The sequence below is a fragment of the Tauraco erythrolophus genome, chromosome 7 (genome assembly GCF_009769465.1).
Source record: "Tauraco erythrolophus isolate bTauEry1 chromosome 7, bTauEry1.pri, whole genome shotgun sequence".
Lineage (NCBI taxonomy): Eukaryota > Metazoa > Chordata > Aves > Musophagiformes > Musophagidae > Tauraco > Tauraco erythrolophus.
Window position 1 is genome coordinate 60,409,197 of NC_141471.1, and position 18,214 is coordinate 60,427,410.

At 39.1% G+C, this 18,214-nt stretch overlaps 1 protein-coding gene across 6 annotated transcripts in view; it reads left to right on the forward strand.

The window, feature by feature from the left end:
• Positions 1–18,214, forward strand: part of AVL9 (AVL9 cell migration associated) — a 42,009-nt gene that overhangs the window by 14,643 nt on the left and 9,152 nt on the right. For all 6 annotated transcript variants that reach the window (XR_015222250.1, XR_015222251.1, XM_086614454.1 and 3 more), the window contains exons 2-12: positions 287–407; positions 2,636–2,721; positions 4,466–4,537; positions 5,309–5,398; positions 5,781–5,847; positions 6,527–6,567; positions 8,274–8,312; positions 11,299–11,368; positions 12,096–12,643; positions 16,156–16,290; positions 17,101–17,320. Coding sequence is in view for 4 of the 6 variants with exons in the window: in XM_086614454.1 (XP_086470580.1) it covers positions 287–407; positions 2,636–2,721; positions 4,466–4,537; positions 5,309–5,398; positions 5,781–5,847; positions 6,527–6,567; positions 8,274–8,312; positions 11,299–11,368; positions 12,096–12,643; positions 16,156–16,290; positions 17,101–17,320 (1,489 nt within the window). In the remaining 2 variants the exon portion in view is untranslated. The remainder of the gene's footprint in view (positions 1–286; positions 408–2,635; positions 2,722–4,465; positions 4,538–5,308; positions 5,399–5,780; positions 5,848–6,526; positions 6,568–8,273; positions 8,313–11,298; positions 11,369–12,095; positions 12,644–16,155; positions 16,291–17,100; positions 17,321–18,214) is intronic.

Sequence of the window (18,214 nt, forward strand, 5' to 3'; positions counted from 1 at the left end):
GTTCTCTGCTTGAACATCTGCTTCGTATTTCTCTTGACAGAGAGGTAACAGGCTGGATGGAAGCACTGGAAAAGCCAAATCTGCCCAGGGCCTGTTGGTGAGACTACACATGGGTCAGCCCATGTGTGGTTTGGAGGAAGACACAAGGAATGCTAGTAGGGAGGAAAGCTTTGTTTCATACCATTGCTGAAGAGAGGGTGCTAGGCTGAATCACAGAGTCTTGCTTGTTTGGAAACAGTAATGTATTCTCTCTTTACCTCCCCTCTGTGTGTGTGTGTTTGTTTAGGTTGAATTTTCCTATCCTCCCCTAAAGCCTGGAGAAGGACATGACAGCCACAGTTTACCAGAGGAATGGAAATACTTGCCATTTCTCGCCTTACCAGATGGTGCTCACAACTATCAGGAAGGTAAGAAACGAGAGAGGAAGTTGTAAGTACTACTTCTACTGCAACAGAAATAAAAATTCTGACATCTGAACAGTAGATGAATGATTCTTTTCACTATTAGATGTACTTTTTGTTTAAGCTGCAAAATACATTGACAATGATATGTTGCTTCAGAGTTTAAAGTGAAAGTAGATGATAAAAGTGTACCTCTTACATCAAGAAATCAGATGTCCATAAAAGCTGAAGGGTTACATATCACCTGTGTGTAGTCCTAGTGCAAAGCAAGGCTACCAGCTTTCTCAGAAGTTCTTTGAAGGGGAAATAAACTCTTGAGTAAAACCTAATCCAGTTTTGAGATACGGGAAGAATGAAATTCTAAAATTCAGCTTTGTATGTAGTCGTGATTTTTTTTTTCCCTCCACTAATTCAGAGGTTCTTAGAATGACCTACAAGTTGTTCAGTGTTGGTAGAATGATGTATTTTTAACATCAGCAAATGTAAAGGGCAGGGACAGGAGCTTTAGCATATTTGTCAGCAGAATGAAGATAGAATGATTCCTTTGCCGTGTAGATACCAGCACGTTCACTGCAGTTTGGGTTGGTTTTGTTTTGTTTGTTTAGTGTTGCGTTTATTTCTTTGTTTATTTGACAGCAGTTTAGTGCATCACTGTGACATTTATATGCGTGTTCATTTGTTTCATCTTTTTTTCTGCAGAGCAGTGAACAAGGAAGTCACTTAAAACAGCAAAATCACAGAAGCCCTTTAATACTACTCTTAATAAGATTTTTTTTTTTATCTTGATGCATTTAGCTTCCTAATTCTCCAGCTTTCAGAGAGCTCATTTGGAAGCAAAGGAAGTTATATGAAAATAATCCCCTTCCTAGCAGCAGTAGGAGTCTGTCTGACCTGCTCTGGGTCATAACTTTTGTCCAATTTCTGGGTCGTTAAATACGTAAGGAGAAGTAGGCTACACTCAAAGCTAGGGAAATCATAGGCCTCTGTACTTGCCTGTTCTCTCTTGGCTCAGTACTATCCCACTTAATACTCAATTTTGAGTATTTTTATTGCTGCACTAAAAGATTATCAGTGTGTATTTTTTGGTAAGGAAAAAAAATTACATGGCAACAAAACTGAATATCCTTGTGTTTTGTAGGCAAGCATACACGTGAACTTGGAACAGACAAGTGTGTTTCAGATAATAGTTATGTTGCGTTTACTGTAACTTTATTAGATATCTATTTTTTGAGTTTTAAACTAATTCCTACTTGATAGTTGCGTTTTTTCGAAGAGGATGACTTGGCACAGGAAATAGTCTTAAAGGCTTTCTAGAACCCCAGGTGATTTCCGTAGTATAATTAAACTTGTTCAAAGGAATGAACTTTGTTATAAACAGTCCCTCTTTCTGTTGGACTTAATGCATATGGGATTGTCTCTTCTGTTTATTTTTTACTGTGAAGCAAACAAAAAATTAATGGTTTCAAAACAGATTTCACTCATGTTTTGAAAGGCAAACAGTTGTGATGTCCTTTCCTTTCCTTAGGGTTTAGCACTTTTTTGCTGTGTATATATATGTGCATATATTTCAAGCCATAAAAGCCTTTCTCTTATATTTTATAGAGATTTTTTGTTTCATGTTACACTTGCACAGAGACAGTAATGATTTTGTGTGAGACTAAGATTCACAAATACTTTCTATTATCATAGTGGTGCTGGTGTCTGGATATCTATCATGGCATTGGTAGCAGCTACTCTAGTCTTTCAACTGTATATGTTCTATTTGGTGGTTTGTGTTTTTTTTTTTTTCTGCTGTCTTTGTTGCATTTACCTTCTTAATGGCATCACACTCCAACTGTTTGCCTTGTCTCGTAGTACCTTGTCTTTGCTCCTACGTACTGAACTGGGAAAGCAGCATGCCTGTAGGTTTCAGTGATGCGTCTCCGCTGTCAATAGTGGTGTCTGAGAATCTGTCAGCGGACTTGTAGGAGCTTGGTCAGGCTAAACATGCAGCTATTGTCAAAACATCTGTGTTAGCACAGCTGGAGCTTTTTCCACAAAGCATCTTGCCATTTGAAAATAATTTGAGCGCAGGCGTAGCTTTCTAGATGACTGATTCCTTCTTTTTTTTAAAGCCTCATCAAATAATTGTGCCAGTATTTTCAGCAGTAGACCTTTTATAAAGAAGTGATGCTGACAATAAAAATACTGAAGTCTTGTTAGTGACTTATGAAACCATCTTTTCTCTGTCATAGATACCGTGTTTTTCCATTTGCCACCGAGGTGTGGGGATCGAACCACAGTATATGGCGTCTCTTGCTATAGGCAGATTGAAGCAAAGGTAACTTTCCAAGTTGTGAGTTACATTAATAAAATAATAGGCTTGACACACTAACGACTCTAAAATTCAGTGGCGTGCATTACAGCAACAGTCAAACTACATGATCAGCTTACGTTAAAAATCTTTGAAAATGTGCACAGTAAGTAGCTACACAACTTGAGAACTATTTCTTTCCCTTATGTCAGCAAGCATGTTGTGATCTTTTGAAATGTTCAAGGCAATTGAAAAATATATTTTGCTGCTTGAGAGCTAATCCAGGCATCAGCACCAAGTAGCAAAATGAAGCTGATAGTCTGTCAGGCGGCCAAGTCATGTTTGTGGGAAGCAGACCTCTTGAGTGGAAAAAGTTGAGATTCCTTCAGTGTGTGACCATGAAGGATTTTAGAGTATTTCCTGGGATCTGACCATGCAAACGTGGAGGTGTTTCTCTTCACCTGCCTCCTTTGCCAAAAGTACACTTGCAGAGTAGACCAGAATCTTCCTTTTCATTGTAGCTGCTTACTAATACTGAACTTTTAGCAGTAAAGCTGAAAAATTGAGGGAGCTACAGGGTGTACCTGATCACACTGGGAAAATTATGTACCTGATCTAGTAGAGTCTGCCCATATTTTCAAAAGTAGTAACCGTAGTATGATCTGTACACTTACAATTGAGAAGTTACTCCAGATTTCTTTAAAAATTACTCTATTCCAGTGAAATGCCAAGAATCTGGAATGCCATGTGGGTTTGAGTTTTAAAGGAGTCTTGCATTCAGAAGAGGTGAATTATGTACTCTGTCTCAGTGTTAATCATACCTTGATTATATTTCAAGTTCCTGTTTATGCTGTAGGAGAAATTTTACAAAGCAGATTTTAATTCTGTTTCTTTTGAACTAAGTCCATGTTGATTTTACATCACTTGTTATCTTTGCAGACAGTCTTCACTGTGTTCTGTGATTAGAGTCTTGCTCTGTGCAACTATGCAATAACTTGGCTTTATTATGCTCTTGATTCCAGTTTATACTGTTAAGTAACCAATTAAGAAGATAAATAAATGTTTAAAATGAACTCTTTGGAACAAGTATAATATAAAACAATATGTTTTGTATGACAGCTCAAGCACCCTTTCCATCTGTGCTTTTTGATGCGTGGGCTGCAGCCCGCACGCTCACAGTTTTGTACGATTCAGTGAATCACTTGGCTGCATTTCTGCCCTTACCCTTTCTATGACTGCTGTTAGGTGCTGAGACCATTTGGTCTGACTGAGAATGTGGTTGATTCTGCAGATGATACCTCTGTTATTTTGTGGGTGGCTCAAAGAAAATCCTCAAGCACAGAGCAAACACTTTCTAGCCAAGACTTTACACGGTCTGTTTTCACAGATAATGTTAGAGAAGAACAAATGATGTGTTCTGGCTTCTCTTCTGTTACATTACCCAGAGTTAAAATGCCGTTGTGTTTTCCAGGGCTGTTGCCTTTTTCTCATGCTAGTGTCTTTTAAACAGTCCTCTGCCTATCATCACAGCTGTGTTTGGATCTTTGCTGTGCACAATGAGGTGAGAACACAACTCTAACGTTATCAGTGTTGTGACCGTTTTGAGTAGGTAAGGGCATGCTGTTACATGGTTTGGATATTCCACCATTGAAGGCAGTCCGTTTTAGAATGTTGTTTAAGTAGGGAGGTGGTATGTGGCGACTGGACCCATGAAAGAATTCTATTTGAAATTATGTGTGGGTAAAAATACTGTAATACTTCTATTTCTTAGGCATTAAAAGTACGGCAAGCAGACATCACCCGAGAAACAGTACAGAAAAGTGTCTGTGTTCTCAGTCAGCTGGTAAGAATGTTTGTTTAATTCTCAAAACGCTTTCAAATAACATATTAAAAATGGTTTATTTTCCATATTATTATTTGGAACTTTTGGCTCCAGACATCTCTCCCTAAATCATTGCAGAAGGTAACAAAACAATGAGGTAAAATTGAATCGGAAGGCTGTGGCACTTGAGTGAGCTGCCTTGAATTGGTGTCTCCTTGTAAGAGTGATTGTAAAAGTGTCTGCCTGTTGTCAGGGACTGGGATGTCTACTTGCACTTCTGATTATCCTTAAGTACTTCTGACTTTATTTCAGGTAGTAGAATTGAGGAGTTTGGGCATTAGAATAACTGGAGAGAGTGGCTATTGACAACTGTGAGAGAAGTTTTAAGATGGTCACACATACGGCGTACTCTTGTTTTGAAGGAGCGTCTTGTATTTCTGCCTATTTAGCAAAACCTACTGGTCACCAGGCAGGGAACAGAAAGTCTTTCTGTGCTTAAAGCTGAAGAAAGAAATATTACTGGAGCTGCACGAGCACTGTTAAAGCAGGAGGGTACTTTTCCAGAAAGATGTTCAGTGCTGTTATGGTATGTGCACATGGAAAGGAAATAGAATTGCCATCGCCTAAAACGAGCACAGGAGAGAGATTCTGCTAGTTAGCAACTAAGGACTGCCCCTCCGTGGACTGTGCGTAATAATGCGTCTGTATTGCAAGATCAGAATGGGAGGAGATTAAAGTTCAAAGTGGGTGACTGAATAAGTTTTCTTCTTTTGCTTTTCTGTTTTTTCCAAGCCCTTGTATGGGTTACTTCAGGCAAAGCTGCAACTCATCACGCATGCGTATTTTGAAGAAAAAGACTTCTCGCAAATTTCAATTCTAAAGGTAACTTTTAAGTAGTAGCCACACAGAACAAAGCTTTCAGTGTATGGGGACAGGCTTTCGTGTTTCTAATTAGTGCTTAAATATTCCATTTGCATAGGTCATTCAGTTATTCAGCTCTGTAATAACTTAATGTGAACTAAATGAACTGCCCTAATCTGACGGAGAATCAGCGTTCCGATTTGTAATGAAATACAAGAACGAGTGTGATTGTCAGCCTGTGTTTCCATTGACTCCGTTAGTAAAATTTTACTTTCTTTCTGGAATAAGATGTTGAAATCCTTGAAGAAGTGAATTTTATTTATTCCGGATTTTGGATGATCCATGTGCTCTTAATGGCTTCTGTGGTTTTTTTTTTTTTTTGCCTTTGTTCTAACTTTTACAGGAACTTTATGATCATATGAATAGTTCCTTGGGCAGTACTTTGCTAGAAGGGTCACAAGTTTACCTTGGTAAGTGACTTTTTTGGTACAAACAGCAGAGATAATGTTATGCTCACCAACACACTCCCTTCTTGAGCTGTTTTGTTTATGTGCATTAACAGATTAAGCACCAGAGGTCTGTGTGCCTGCACAGTGTTCTGTTACGCATTTCTTTATTAGTGGATTTAAATGAATGTCAAATAAATGTAGTGTTGCTTTCATAATAGGAGTTAGTTGTAGGTCAAAAGCCATGTTACCTCTTGACCAAACAGTCTGACAAGCAACTGCTTGACTGCTTTTGGGAAACAGTACCTTCTTAATTTTTTAGATGGAACTATTTGATGGCGTGGGGTGTTCAAGCTTTCATCTACCTGTTATTTGGGGTATTTCCTATGTGATTCTGACTCTTCCCTGTGTTTTCCGAATGCACAGTGTACTATTTACTTCAGTGTTTCCATAATGCTGTGTAGCAGCCAAGAGGAGTAACTCAAAGCGTGACTGTTCATGTTATTATTGTCTCCATTGTAGATTTAACTCTTGCTCCTGCTCAAAAGAAAGAATTTGGTATGAGTTCTGCTATTGAAATAACCAGGTTCACATAGAATGCATAATGGGTGTCCCCTTCCCCCTGAAAAATGCTGACAAGGTGTAAGTTAGTATCCCTACTAAGTATTAAACTGTAATAATTGCTCTCTTTTTGGTATCTTAGGTCTGTCTCCTCGGGATCTTGTTCTTCACTTTAGACACAAGGTAGGTGTTCTCTGCTAGGTATATGAAGTACAGCACGCACTTTGTGGAGAAAAATGCCTTGTGAGGAACTGAAGAATAAATGTATCTAGACATACCTGAGCTAAGAGTAAGACGACTGTTTCCTAGGTACTTCTGCTAACAGCCTCCTGATTTTCCTTCCTCTTCCGCCTCCATAGCTTGAGTGAAAGTAAGTTCCAGACTGAGTTTTGTCTGTCTGCTGGATTCCCTGGGGATTTCTAGGCTTGTGTGACACTTCTTCAGTTATCTCTCCAAGCACAACGGTATCTCAGTTATGATCTTGTTTCTATTTCCTGCTTCTTGTCAGATGAACGTGGTAGAAGAACATTGCTAAAGTGTGTGCAGACACAACTTAGAGCATTTTGCTGTGTATCTTTCTTGTGGTTTAAACCCAGCCAGTAGCTAAGTCCCACACAGCCACTCACTCACATCCCCCCAGTGAGATGGAAGAGAGAATTGAAAGGGTAAAAGTGAGGAAACTCATGAGTTGAGATAAAGACAGTTTAATAGCTAAAGCAAAAGCCACATGTGCAAACAAATCAAAACAAGTTATTCATTCTATACTTCCCATCAGCGGGCAGGTGTTCAGCATCTCCAGGAAAGCAGGGCTCCATCACGTGTAACAGTTGCTGGGGAAGACAAATGCTGTCACTCCAAACATACTCCCTCTTCCTCCTTCTTCCCCCAGCTTTTATGCTGAGCATGATGTCATTTAGTATGGAACATCCCTTTGGTCAGTTGAGGTCAGCTGTACCATGTGTCCCCTCTCAACTTCTTGTGCACCCCCAGCCTACTTCGTGATGGGATGGTGTGAGAAGCAGAAAAGGCCTTGGCTCTGTGTGAGCACTGCTCAGCAGTAACGAAAACATCCCTGTGTTATCAACACTGCTTTCAGCACAAATCCAAAACACAGTCCCATAGTAGCTACTACGGAGAAAATCAACACTACCCCAGCCAAAACCTGCTCAATCTTGTTGTTTTTGCAGCTTCTGTTATCATAGAACCTGAAGGGACTTGCACCTCTGCTTCTTTTTCCTAATGACTATTGAAAGTGAGTGCGTATCCCATAGCTAAGGTACAAACAGCATTTAGAATCTTTTATTAACTGGGACACATCAACCCAGACACCAATTCGAGTGTCTGGATTTCGTGGTGTATTTGCGCCTGCTTAGATTTTTGGGGCAGAACTTTTGTTTAACTTTAGATATCTGCCAGTTGTGCCCCAGAAGTGTCTGTGTTATTCTTTGAGCATAGAGAATCTGAACAGCCACCTGATCTAGATGCCTCATCTGTACATGCCTAAAATTAGGTGAGTTGAATGCTGTTCTTGGTATTTGATGAATTCTTTTGTCTGTTTCTGTGGAGGAACTCTTTTATGTTTATGCAATTTACTGGTTTTTAAAATTCTGGAATTACACATGTTCTTCCTTGCAGGCTTTGTGTGATTCAAATTACACAATTCTCGTTTGTGCAGTTTTACTTTGTGCATCTCAAATGCTATTTTAAAATGAGCGCTCAGGTAGAGAAAGGGTGTTGGAACACTGGTTTTCACTGGTTAACTATATTTGATCATTTGACAGTTATGCAGTGGCTAACATGAAATCTTGAGTAAGAGGTTATGCTTGCACAGCATTTTTGATAAATGGCACAGTTTCACTCACCGTGTTTTTCCATTTTGTGTTTTTCAGGTCTTGATCCTTTTCAAATTGATTCTTCTAGAGAAAAAGGTAATGTTTTGTAGGCTGAAGCACATAATTGAAATAGAAATGCAATTGTTAAATTTTTTTCATAAGAAGCTGTTTAGAATATACCAGTGAAAAACAAATTAAAGTAAAATAAGTATCTGAAGTCATATCAACAAATTTGCATCCTTATGTAAATTGGGAAATTATGCTAGAAGTAACTGCCGTGTGTCGACGTATAAATTTGCTTCTACTTCTGTTCTGTCCACTCTGCCTTATTAATAGCTGTCCCAGCCAGAGTAAGTAAAATGTGATTAAATGTGAGTGGAGAAATTCAATGTTTTATAAAAGGTAGGAAAAGATATGCATAATGCAAATAAGTACCTGTGTGAAGGAACCGATAGGAAACACGGGTACCTAAAAGGGAGCGTACAGCTTTACAGCATTCCAGAAGTAGAACTTTAGGTTTTAAATAGGTTTAGGCTTTAAATAGCCACATGAAAGGAAACGAGTGCTAGAGGTGTCCTTCAGACCTGATTTGCCTGGATACCTGCCGCAGACAATGTATAGAGCTGTATCTTTTAGGTCAGGCTGAACTCAGATTACAAATTGGTAAAAACTGGTGAGTTTCTAGGCTCGGTGTTTTCTTTGGGCTATCTCACTGCCTCAGAAGCAATGGTATCTTAGCAATTTCAGTGGAATATCCAAAATGTACAAGCAGCTGTGAAACAGTAGACACATTTGTTTTCTTTGGTGTAAGTATGAATAACCTGGAACAAGAACCTTCAGTGAAGTGACTGTGTATCAGCTCCTAGACCCATTTATGCCGGGATATTTTTTTTGCTTTACTTTTTAAAAATTTTTATTTCAGTTTCCCAAATTGTCACTTTTTCTTCAGTGAACCTGCTGTGTTAAAACCCAGATTCTTCAAAATGCTGAGAAGGAACATTAGAATTTCCTGTTAGCTGCAACTGGAAAGTCAGGAAGACTTAATCTGTAAGATATGGAAACAGTCGTGTGTTGGTTTTTGAGTCTACATCCAAGGCCTCGGTATCTCTTGTGAGGCAGTAAATACGACTTTTAGAAACAGGAGCAGCAGCTTCTCCAAGGCTTTTGTACTTGTCACTGAATTCTCTTAGATAAACCTTGACAGTTCTAAGTACTGATTGATGACAATAAATGCAGTTTCTGCGTTAGAGCCACGTGCTAAGGACGGCTATCTTGAAGGCCATGCAAAAGGTACACGTGAGAAAATAGGATTATGACGTAGTAGGAATACACAGGTAGAAGTGTAATAACCAAGACTTGATATGCAAGCTTTTCTCTCCAAAATAACTTAATACATTCTGAAAGTCTACGGTGACTTTTTTTTAAAGGAAAAAAATATTTTCCAGTTAATCTGTTTAAAAACTTACGATGGCGTTTCATCAGGTCCATTCAGCATTTGGACATGCATAAAGAAAATACTGAGCTACAGTTCTTTTCTGAAGCTGCTCAAATGACAAGACATAAATGCCCAGGAAGAGGGGAGAGGGAGGGTTTCCCAAGCATGTTCATATAACTCAAACATATGAAATTGTTTGGAAAATAACCGGATGCTTACTGAGTAAACCTGCAGGTTGCTTTGTTTTTGTTTTTCCCTAAGCTCAAACAGGAAGACAGCACTTGCAATTTCAAATGGAAGAGTTTTGATTTTTCTGGCAAGTGTTAAGGTTCCAGAATAACTGTGGGAATCTGTATGTTCAAAGACCTTAAATGTAGTATGCAAGCAGCCACTAGTAATCCCAATTTTCCTGGAGCTGAAAAATGCCTGAATGCCTCAGACAGATTTCCTTTAATCATCAGCAATTTGGTTGATGCCTTTCCACAGGCTAAAGGAATCTCTTTTTCACCTCTCAGCTGCTATTAGGCTGGAAGACTACTTCCAGATGATGATCATTTGGCTTTCTGCTGCCAGGACCACCCAGTTTGCTGATGTAAATGTTGTAGGCTGTATTGGGAGGGGTAAGGAACTGTGCACCCATGTTGATGGAAAGATGACAGAGTCAGCAGAAGTTATTTGCTCAGATGAGCTGCTTGTTCTTCTCATGCTTTTTCCGTGGCTGTTGCAATTTGAATTCACCTGTCTCGAATGCACTAAAAAGAAGTACAAGATAATATACATAGTCTATTTCTACCTGAGGTACCATTAAAACATCATTTGGTGTGTGTTAGGACTGGTTCCATCAAATCACTAACGTGTAGATTTGTAAATACTAGTGGTCATGAGTTGTTATTCATCAGTCACTTCTAAGTAAAAGACCTACTTTACAGCAGAAGTCTTCTATGAAGTCCAGATCCACAAACTTGTACTTTTAGTTTCATCATATACCTATTAGACTGGCCTGCAAAGTCATCAAGTAGTTAGTATCAGTCGTCTTCTGTTTCGAAAATATCTTTTTCTTTTGATAGTAGGAAGATACCTGTAATAAATACATGCTGCAGTTATGTTTTTAATTTATCTGCTTATCTTTAATATATTTTCTTAGAAAAGATGTTTTTGCATAGGTTTTTTTTTGTCAGAATTCAGGAATGGAGATTATTTGGCCTCTTTGATTTATAACAAAGACTTTAATGTACTGCAAATGAACAAGAATTTATGCGGCATGCCAGGAACAACTTTTTTCTGACAATCATTCAGTAACTGGATCAATTTAGGGGAAAAAAAAAACTAAACGACTGACAGAAAAATCAGAATTATTGGCAAATATGTATTACACACGTGTGTATATATATAATATATATTACAAATAGTATAAAATGTAAGGATGCAATAGACATATTTAAATATTTGCTTTGGTTGTAAGAGCTTTTGTTGGTAAGCAGGCTTTCTAAAATGACATAAAAAGCAATGCCTTAAATAGTTTGCATGTGTTCTCTCTCTCTTCATAATGCTTAAGTGTAATTTTATTTTTCTCATTCTCTCCTCCCTAATTCTGTTTTCCTCTCTTGCACGCTCTCTTCCCCCCACCCCCCTCCCTTCTGCCACCAGGTGCTGTTTTATATTTCTCCAGTCAATAGATTGGTGGGAGCTCTGATGACTGTCCTGTCACTCTTTCCTGGTAAGAAGAGAACTTTGGGCTTCTTTTTATATGCTTTTCTGGTGATAACTGAGACTGGCTATGCTGTTTCATTTGGAAAACAACTTAAGTGACAATAGAGTTATGTTGGTATGTTGCCTGAAAAATGGGTGACTTCTATGCATGCATAGAATCATAGAATGGTTTGGGTTGGAAGGTACCTCAAAAATCATCTAGTTCCAACCCCCCTGTCATGGGCAGGGACACCTTACACTACACCAGGTTGCCCAAAGCCTCATCCAGCCTGGCCTTGACTATGTACACATCTCATAATGCTTACTGCTTGCACTCTATGGGTTATTTCTTGAGCTTAATTGGAGCCACTGGATCTTCTGTGCTGGTGTGGGTAACATAGATGGGACCTTGAATAAGTGACACATTACTGTCAAGTTCCTTAAAAAACACATTCCTCTCTTATACATGCACTCCTCAAAAAAAGGAAATAAAAAACCCACCCCTCTAAGCTTGCTAATTCTTAGCTTCTAACCAGTCTTCTCAAAGCTAAGAAGTGAGGGCAGATTTTTTAGGAGAGAAAGCGTGGGTTTTGAGTTTGGTTTGTTTGGATTTTTTAACACGCTCCCCCTCCCCAAAGTAGTGGCTTAAAATACATGATTTCCACTGTGCACACAAGAACACTTTGTTTTCTTTAATGAAAGTCACTTAAATTTCTACTGAGATGCTGATGTTGATGCGTGTGATCACTTTTCAGGTATGATTGAACATGGCCTTACTGACTGCTCACAGTATAGACCAAGAAAGAGCATATCGGAGGATGCCGACTTGCAGGAAAACACACCTCGGTTAGATGACTGTGTTTCCGTGCCTGCTGCTGATACTTCAAATGCACACTTAGGAATGGGAAAGGGAGGCAGGAAGATGGCAGGAAACCATTCACTGGAAGGTCGAAAAGCAAGCGTGCCTTTCTCCCAGTCGGAAAAAACTTACAATGGAACTCAGTCCTCCGACGGTGCTGTGCAGCGCTTGAAAGTTCCTTGCCGCGCTTCTCCAGCGTCCTCTGAAAGTGACTGGGAGACCTTAGATCCTAACATTTTGGAAGAGTCTAATTTGAAAAGAGGAGAACGTGAAAACACAGCATCAGAACAGGATGAAAATCTTGCGAGTGAAGACATGAGCTCCGAAAGCCCTCCTATCACCGTACAGCCCCAAGCAAATGCAGGACACGCGGTGCTTGTTCCAGGACTGGTGTCTGGGTTGGAAGAGGACCAGTATGGTATGCCGTTGGCTATTTTCACAAAGGTAAACATGTCGTTCATGATACCTGGTAACTCATAAAGACTTCTGTTTTTCAGAAGTGACTAATAATTTTGGTTACCAAATCCAGGTGGACAGTAGGGTACTACGAAACACGTCAGTACAGTCTCTGGCAAGTGCCTGTGTTCCTAAGCAGGTGGAAAGTGTGAGCGCGCGTCTGAGAGGGGTGTGCACGTGCACACGTGCATTCTACTTGTGGAATATTTATCTTGCTTGTGTGTATTTATGTACTCTTTGCAATTCTACGTGATGGTGACCTGCAGACTCGCTGTGGTTAGTAAGTGGTATGTATCAACAACTACTGTTTTCTTTCACTCTGAGGAATTGTTGATCTAACCTATATGGGGCAAGATTAGAGTACTTAAGAAGCGTTTAGACACCTTAATCTAAACTAAGTTTTTGAAAGCTGTATCTTAGCTGACACCTAAGCCTATGCTTCCTTCCTTTTAATTTTTATATATATGTATTTCTAAATGTGTATGTGTGTATATATTCACAAAATGCCTATATATGTGTGTATATGCACACACCCCAAAAAAAAAAAATATGCACACACACACATATTGTAAAAAATACATAGAATTTCACCCTTCTTTAACATGGAAACTGTTCCTGGCTGGCTGTGGCTCTTTCCCTGTGCATGGTGCTGAGCTGCCGAATTTTAAGCTTGCACCGATGCTTAACTGAACTCCAGGTGTTCCAGAGCCTCTCTAAGGACTCTGAGAGGCACTGGCGGATAACAAGCAATACATTTACTAGGACTGGTTTCCCATAAACAGGGAAAATGCGTCCCTTTTAAAGATACTTTTGTCAGTAAGAGAAGTGATATAATGCGGTTTTTTTGTTTTGCTTTTAATTAATAACCTTTTAGATGAACATTTACCCAGAAAGTAGAAGATTCAGACTTACTTCCTTGAACTGATGAGGTTCAAAGTAGCATTTTTTTCCCTTGGGGGTACTTAGTTGCATTTCCTTGGAGAACATTGCGTTTGATGATTGTGTTTGAGCTTCTCACAGTAACTTTCATTGGAAACGGTACACTATGCGGGCCAAAGTGAGCAGCTCAAGTGTTGCTGCCCTGTGTTGCCTCATGTCACTCTTAGAAATGCTTTTCCAACAAAGATCTGCAGTCTGGCATTCATACTTACAGTCTGTCTCATAGAAAGAATAGCCTGTAAATTTTATTTAGTCTAGTTCCATTGAAAACACTCGGTGGAAAGCAGGAAGAAAATAATTGGTAAGGGGACCTATGAGTGCAAACTTAGTTTGCTACTAGGCTCATAAAAGTGAAAGGTGAAGCATTTGAAGGAAGCTGACAGTTTCTACATGTCTACCTTCTGTTCCACAAAGGCATGTTTCATTTGATTTCATCCAGTGTAACTAAAGCAGAAAAGGCTTTACATCTCCAAGTTATCAGAAAAATATGACTTGAAGCTACAGTTTAACCACTTACTGGAAAGTTCAAACCTCTTTTAGAGCTCTCATCTCAGTGTTGTTTTATGCCATGCCATGGAAAGACTAATAAATCTGATAAATTTGAATGGCAGGGGATATTGCCAGGTGGCATAATACCATATCCAAGTACACTAGAGCATAAGGAAAAATGGATTGTGATAATTGTTTCTTTAGTACCAGTTCTGTAAGATCTGATATTAACTTCATTTGCACTTGTCCTGGTTTCATCTGGGACAGAGTTAGTTCGTTTTAGCAGCTAGAAGGGCTCCGTGTTTTGGTTTTAGTCTGGGACTCGTTCTGAGAACAACGTTGACAGCGCACTGATGTTTAGAGTTGGTGCTGAGACCTCAAGGAGTTCTCAGCTTCCCGTGTTCTTCCAGTGTGCAGGAGCACAACAGCCTGGGGGGTAGTATGGCTGGGACAGAGGGGCCACAACACCCCTTAGGATTTGAACTTAGACTTAGGATTGAGGGCTAAATTGGCCAATGAAGTATTCCATACCATGCAGCGTCATGCCCAGTATAAAAATGAGGGTTGACTGGAAAGAAGGGCTTTTGCTCTTCCAGGGGCTCTCGCTCTCTAAGACTTAACTGTTTCAGGATCATTAGCATGGGATGGGACGGGCCTTGGTCACCGGGTGGTGAGCAACTACACTGGGCATCACTTGTTTGTATATATTATTATCATTACACATATATAAATATATTATTAATAGTATTAAATTGTTCTTATCTCAACCCACAGGCCTCTTTCTCTTTTTCCCTTTAACTCTCTTCTCCATCCCCTGGGGATGGGGAGGGTGAGCAAGCAGCTGTGTGGTGTTTAGTTGCCGGCCGGGCTAAACCACGACAGCGCTCTTTTAAAAAGAATGGAACATTTCACGGAAATAAAAGTTGTTATACTTACAGACAAATGTGAATTTGGGAACTGACACTTGAATACTTTAAATAGGGAAAGGTTACCAATACTTTGCTACTTGAGTACACAGTAATAAACCTTCCTTTGCCAGCTTCTGAAGCCACATTTTTTTTTAGATTTTCCATTTTAGGTTGGTGGTTCCTCTCAAAGCGCCGTTGTTCCTTTGACACAGGCTGTTTGTTTTCAGCTGATAAGTGCTTGTCATCTGGAAGGCCATCCCTGTGTCTAATACAACAAAAGGGAATAATTGTGCTCCTTTCTTCCATATGTTTCCAGTTACCATGTACTCTGTGATAAAGTGCATGTGCTCTTTGTTTCTGCCCAGTGTGCCGTTAGCCCTTCTGGTTTTCTGAATAAATTGCTTTGTACTTTATGCAATCGAACAGCCGGAATTAGACTTCAGTATTTGACTTCAGGGGTATGTTGATCCTGTATTTAAAAAGAAAACTACAATACTTACAGCTGCTTCTCAATGATCTCTCAATGACTTAGCTCAAATGCTTGGAGTTTTTTTGAATTGGAATGTAGGATACTAGGTTAAGTAGTATGGAGTGGCTAAAAAGCACAGTGCATTGCTTTCTATCCTGTTCTTTCTTAAAGCAGGCAAGCATATGCTTATCAAAAATTGATTTCTATCTCTGGAGCCTGGGAGTCTCCATCTACAAAATGTGGATAGCAGTCTGTAGCTTTCCTGCATTATGTGCCTCAGGACTACCAGAAGATATCATGGTATGCAAGTGGAGAGATGAATCTTTGTCTCCACTGACTTCCTGCCTCTGAACTGACCTGAGATCTCACTTGTGTTTTGTACTGCTTCTTCTGTTGCCTTGTAAACACATTTGGTTCCTGTCCTTTGCATTTCATTTCAGTTTTAGTCCTGAGAATGAAGAGCATTATAACCTCTTGAAAAATTTAATTTGTGTGAAATCCAGTTGGCTTTGCTTTGCAGGTGTAATATAGCAAAACAATACATAATTTTGGCTGAAATTGTAATAACCAAGGTTTGTTCTGGGTGGAATGTGCTGGCTATTATTAGGAAAAACTCTGAATATAGGTAATTTTTTTTTATTTTTAATTTTTTTTTGGCCTTATGTTAATCCTCTAAATATCTCTTGTTATTTTAGGGGTACCTTTGTTTGCCATACATGGCACTGCAGCAGCATCATCTCCTGTCAGATGTAACAGTCCGTGGCTTTGTTGCGGGAGCCACCAATATCCTGTTCCGTCAGCAGAAACATCTGAGCGATGCGATTGTGGAAGTATGAATCTTTGTATTTGGACTTCTTGAACTAGAGAAGGATGGGGGGAAGCAGAGGTTGCATTTTAAAATTTCATGTTCCTGCCCAAATTTTGAATTACTTTCTTATGAAATAAATTCCTAAATGCAGAAGTTTATTAAATTTTTATCACTTGTTAGGATAGGATTAAATAAGCTGTGCAAAACTAATACATGTTTTTCTGTATGTTCTTATATCCAATATTTGAATTTGCAGGGCACTTCTTCAATTTTTATTTTGTTGCTGGTGTAATTTTATTTTTCATGTCATGGGCTTTTTTCGTTACTTAGTAATAAGATCTTTAAAAACAGGTGCTTGCAGCTGAGAAACAGATGCAGCTGGATAATAAAGCACATTACTGTTGATTTCCTTCTGATTTAATTGAGAGTTTACAAAAAACAGTATCTAAGAAAGCACTGTGTCAGTTCTAGTAAATAGATATGACTATATAATCGACATTTGATAACCTAAGATAGCTACGTATAGGTAACCAACTTAATAAATGGAAGTGATAATCAAAGAGCCTCTAGGAAAATACATGTGAGCACCAAACCTCCCCTGCCAAATCCTGTCAAATAAGCAGATTTTACTGTGTGCCAGGAAGGTGGTAAGATTCTGGTTATGTTAGAGCAATATCTGACTTTGAGAACAGTTAATTCATTATTTCTTTGGCCGTTTGTTTCTCTCGATATTTTGGGGAACTGTGGGTTTAGATTCAGGTAGCAATATATAGTAGTGTATATAAGCAGTTTTATTCAGATGAACGTTTACCCTTGGAATTATTTCAAACAGATAGAAGATGCTCATGTACAAATCCACGATCCAGAGCTCCGTAAGATCCTGAACCCAACAACCGCTGACCTAAGATTTGCAGATTACTTGGTGAAGCATGTAACTGAGAACAGAGATGATGTTTTTCTTGATGGCACTGGATGGGAAGGAGGAGATGAGTGGATCAGGGCTCAGTTCAGTGTCTATCTCCATGCACTGCTTGCTGCTGTGCTGCAACCAGGTAGAACAGACACCTTGTCTAGGGACGGAGATGAGGGGGGGTGTAATAAGCATTTTCTCTGTTGCGTGGAATGTGTGGCCTATCATTGGATCTCCTTCTGCCTAAAGGTTAATTTTAGGCTGCTTTTTCAGTTGTCCTTGGCTGTTCTTGTTTTTTCTTGACAAGGTTATTACCAGTTCTTATTTCACAGCCTTACAGACACTTTCTTCTTTGACTGTCTCCTTCTCCTTGATTAAATTAAGCTTTCCTCATAAGTAGAAGTACCTGAAACCTCATATATGATGAGACTTTTACAAACTTGGGTGTCTTACAAACTCTCTTGCAAACTGAAGTTAATTTTTGGAAACTAATTGGATTCACAGAGACTGGCTGTCTCCAGAAAGTTTTACTAGGCTATTCCATCTCTTTTCCCTTCCTGCCATGGTTGTAAGTAGGGATTCAAATCAGTGAAAAGCGTCATCTAGAGGCTTTATAAACTTGTGTTTTCTGGAGCTCAACATTTTTTGTTGTAACTCAGAGGGAATTCTCTATATTCCAGCCTTTTGTGCATGAATGTGACTAAAAGAATCAGCGGTTTATTTGTGGAAAATGTTTTGTTTGCACAGTACTGACCCTGTTAACTTCATTCTCATCATGATTATTCTCTATTCACATCAGTTAACTAATTCACATCTCATTCTGTGGTGTTTGTGAGAAACCATGGGATTGAGAACTTGATTTTAAAGTTCTTCATCTGACAACATTAATATTCTAAGGTGATTACCTGGTTGATACGAAGTGTCGGGGGTTTGTCAAAACTCATACTATTTCAGTGGCTGGCTCTAAAATAATTTCCTATGCCCTTCCATATTTTAAAAGGGATGTTGTTAGAAGTCTATTCCACAGTTGTTCGTA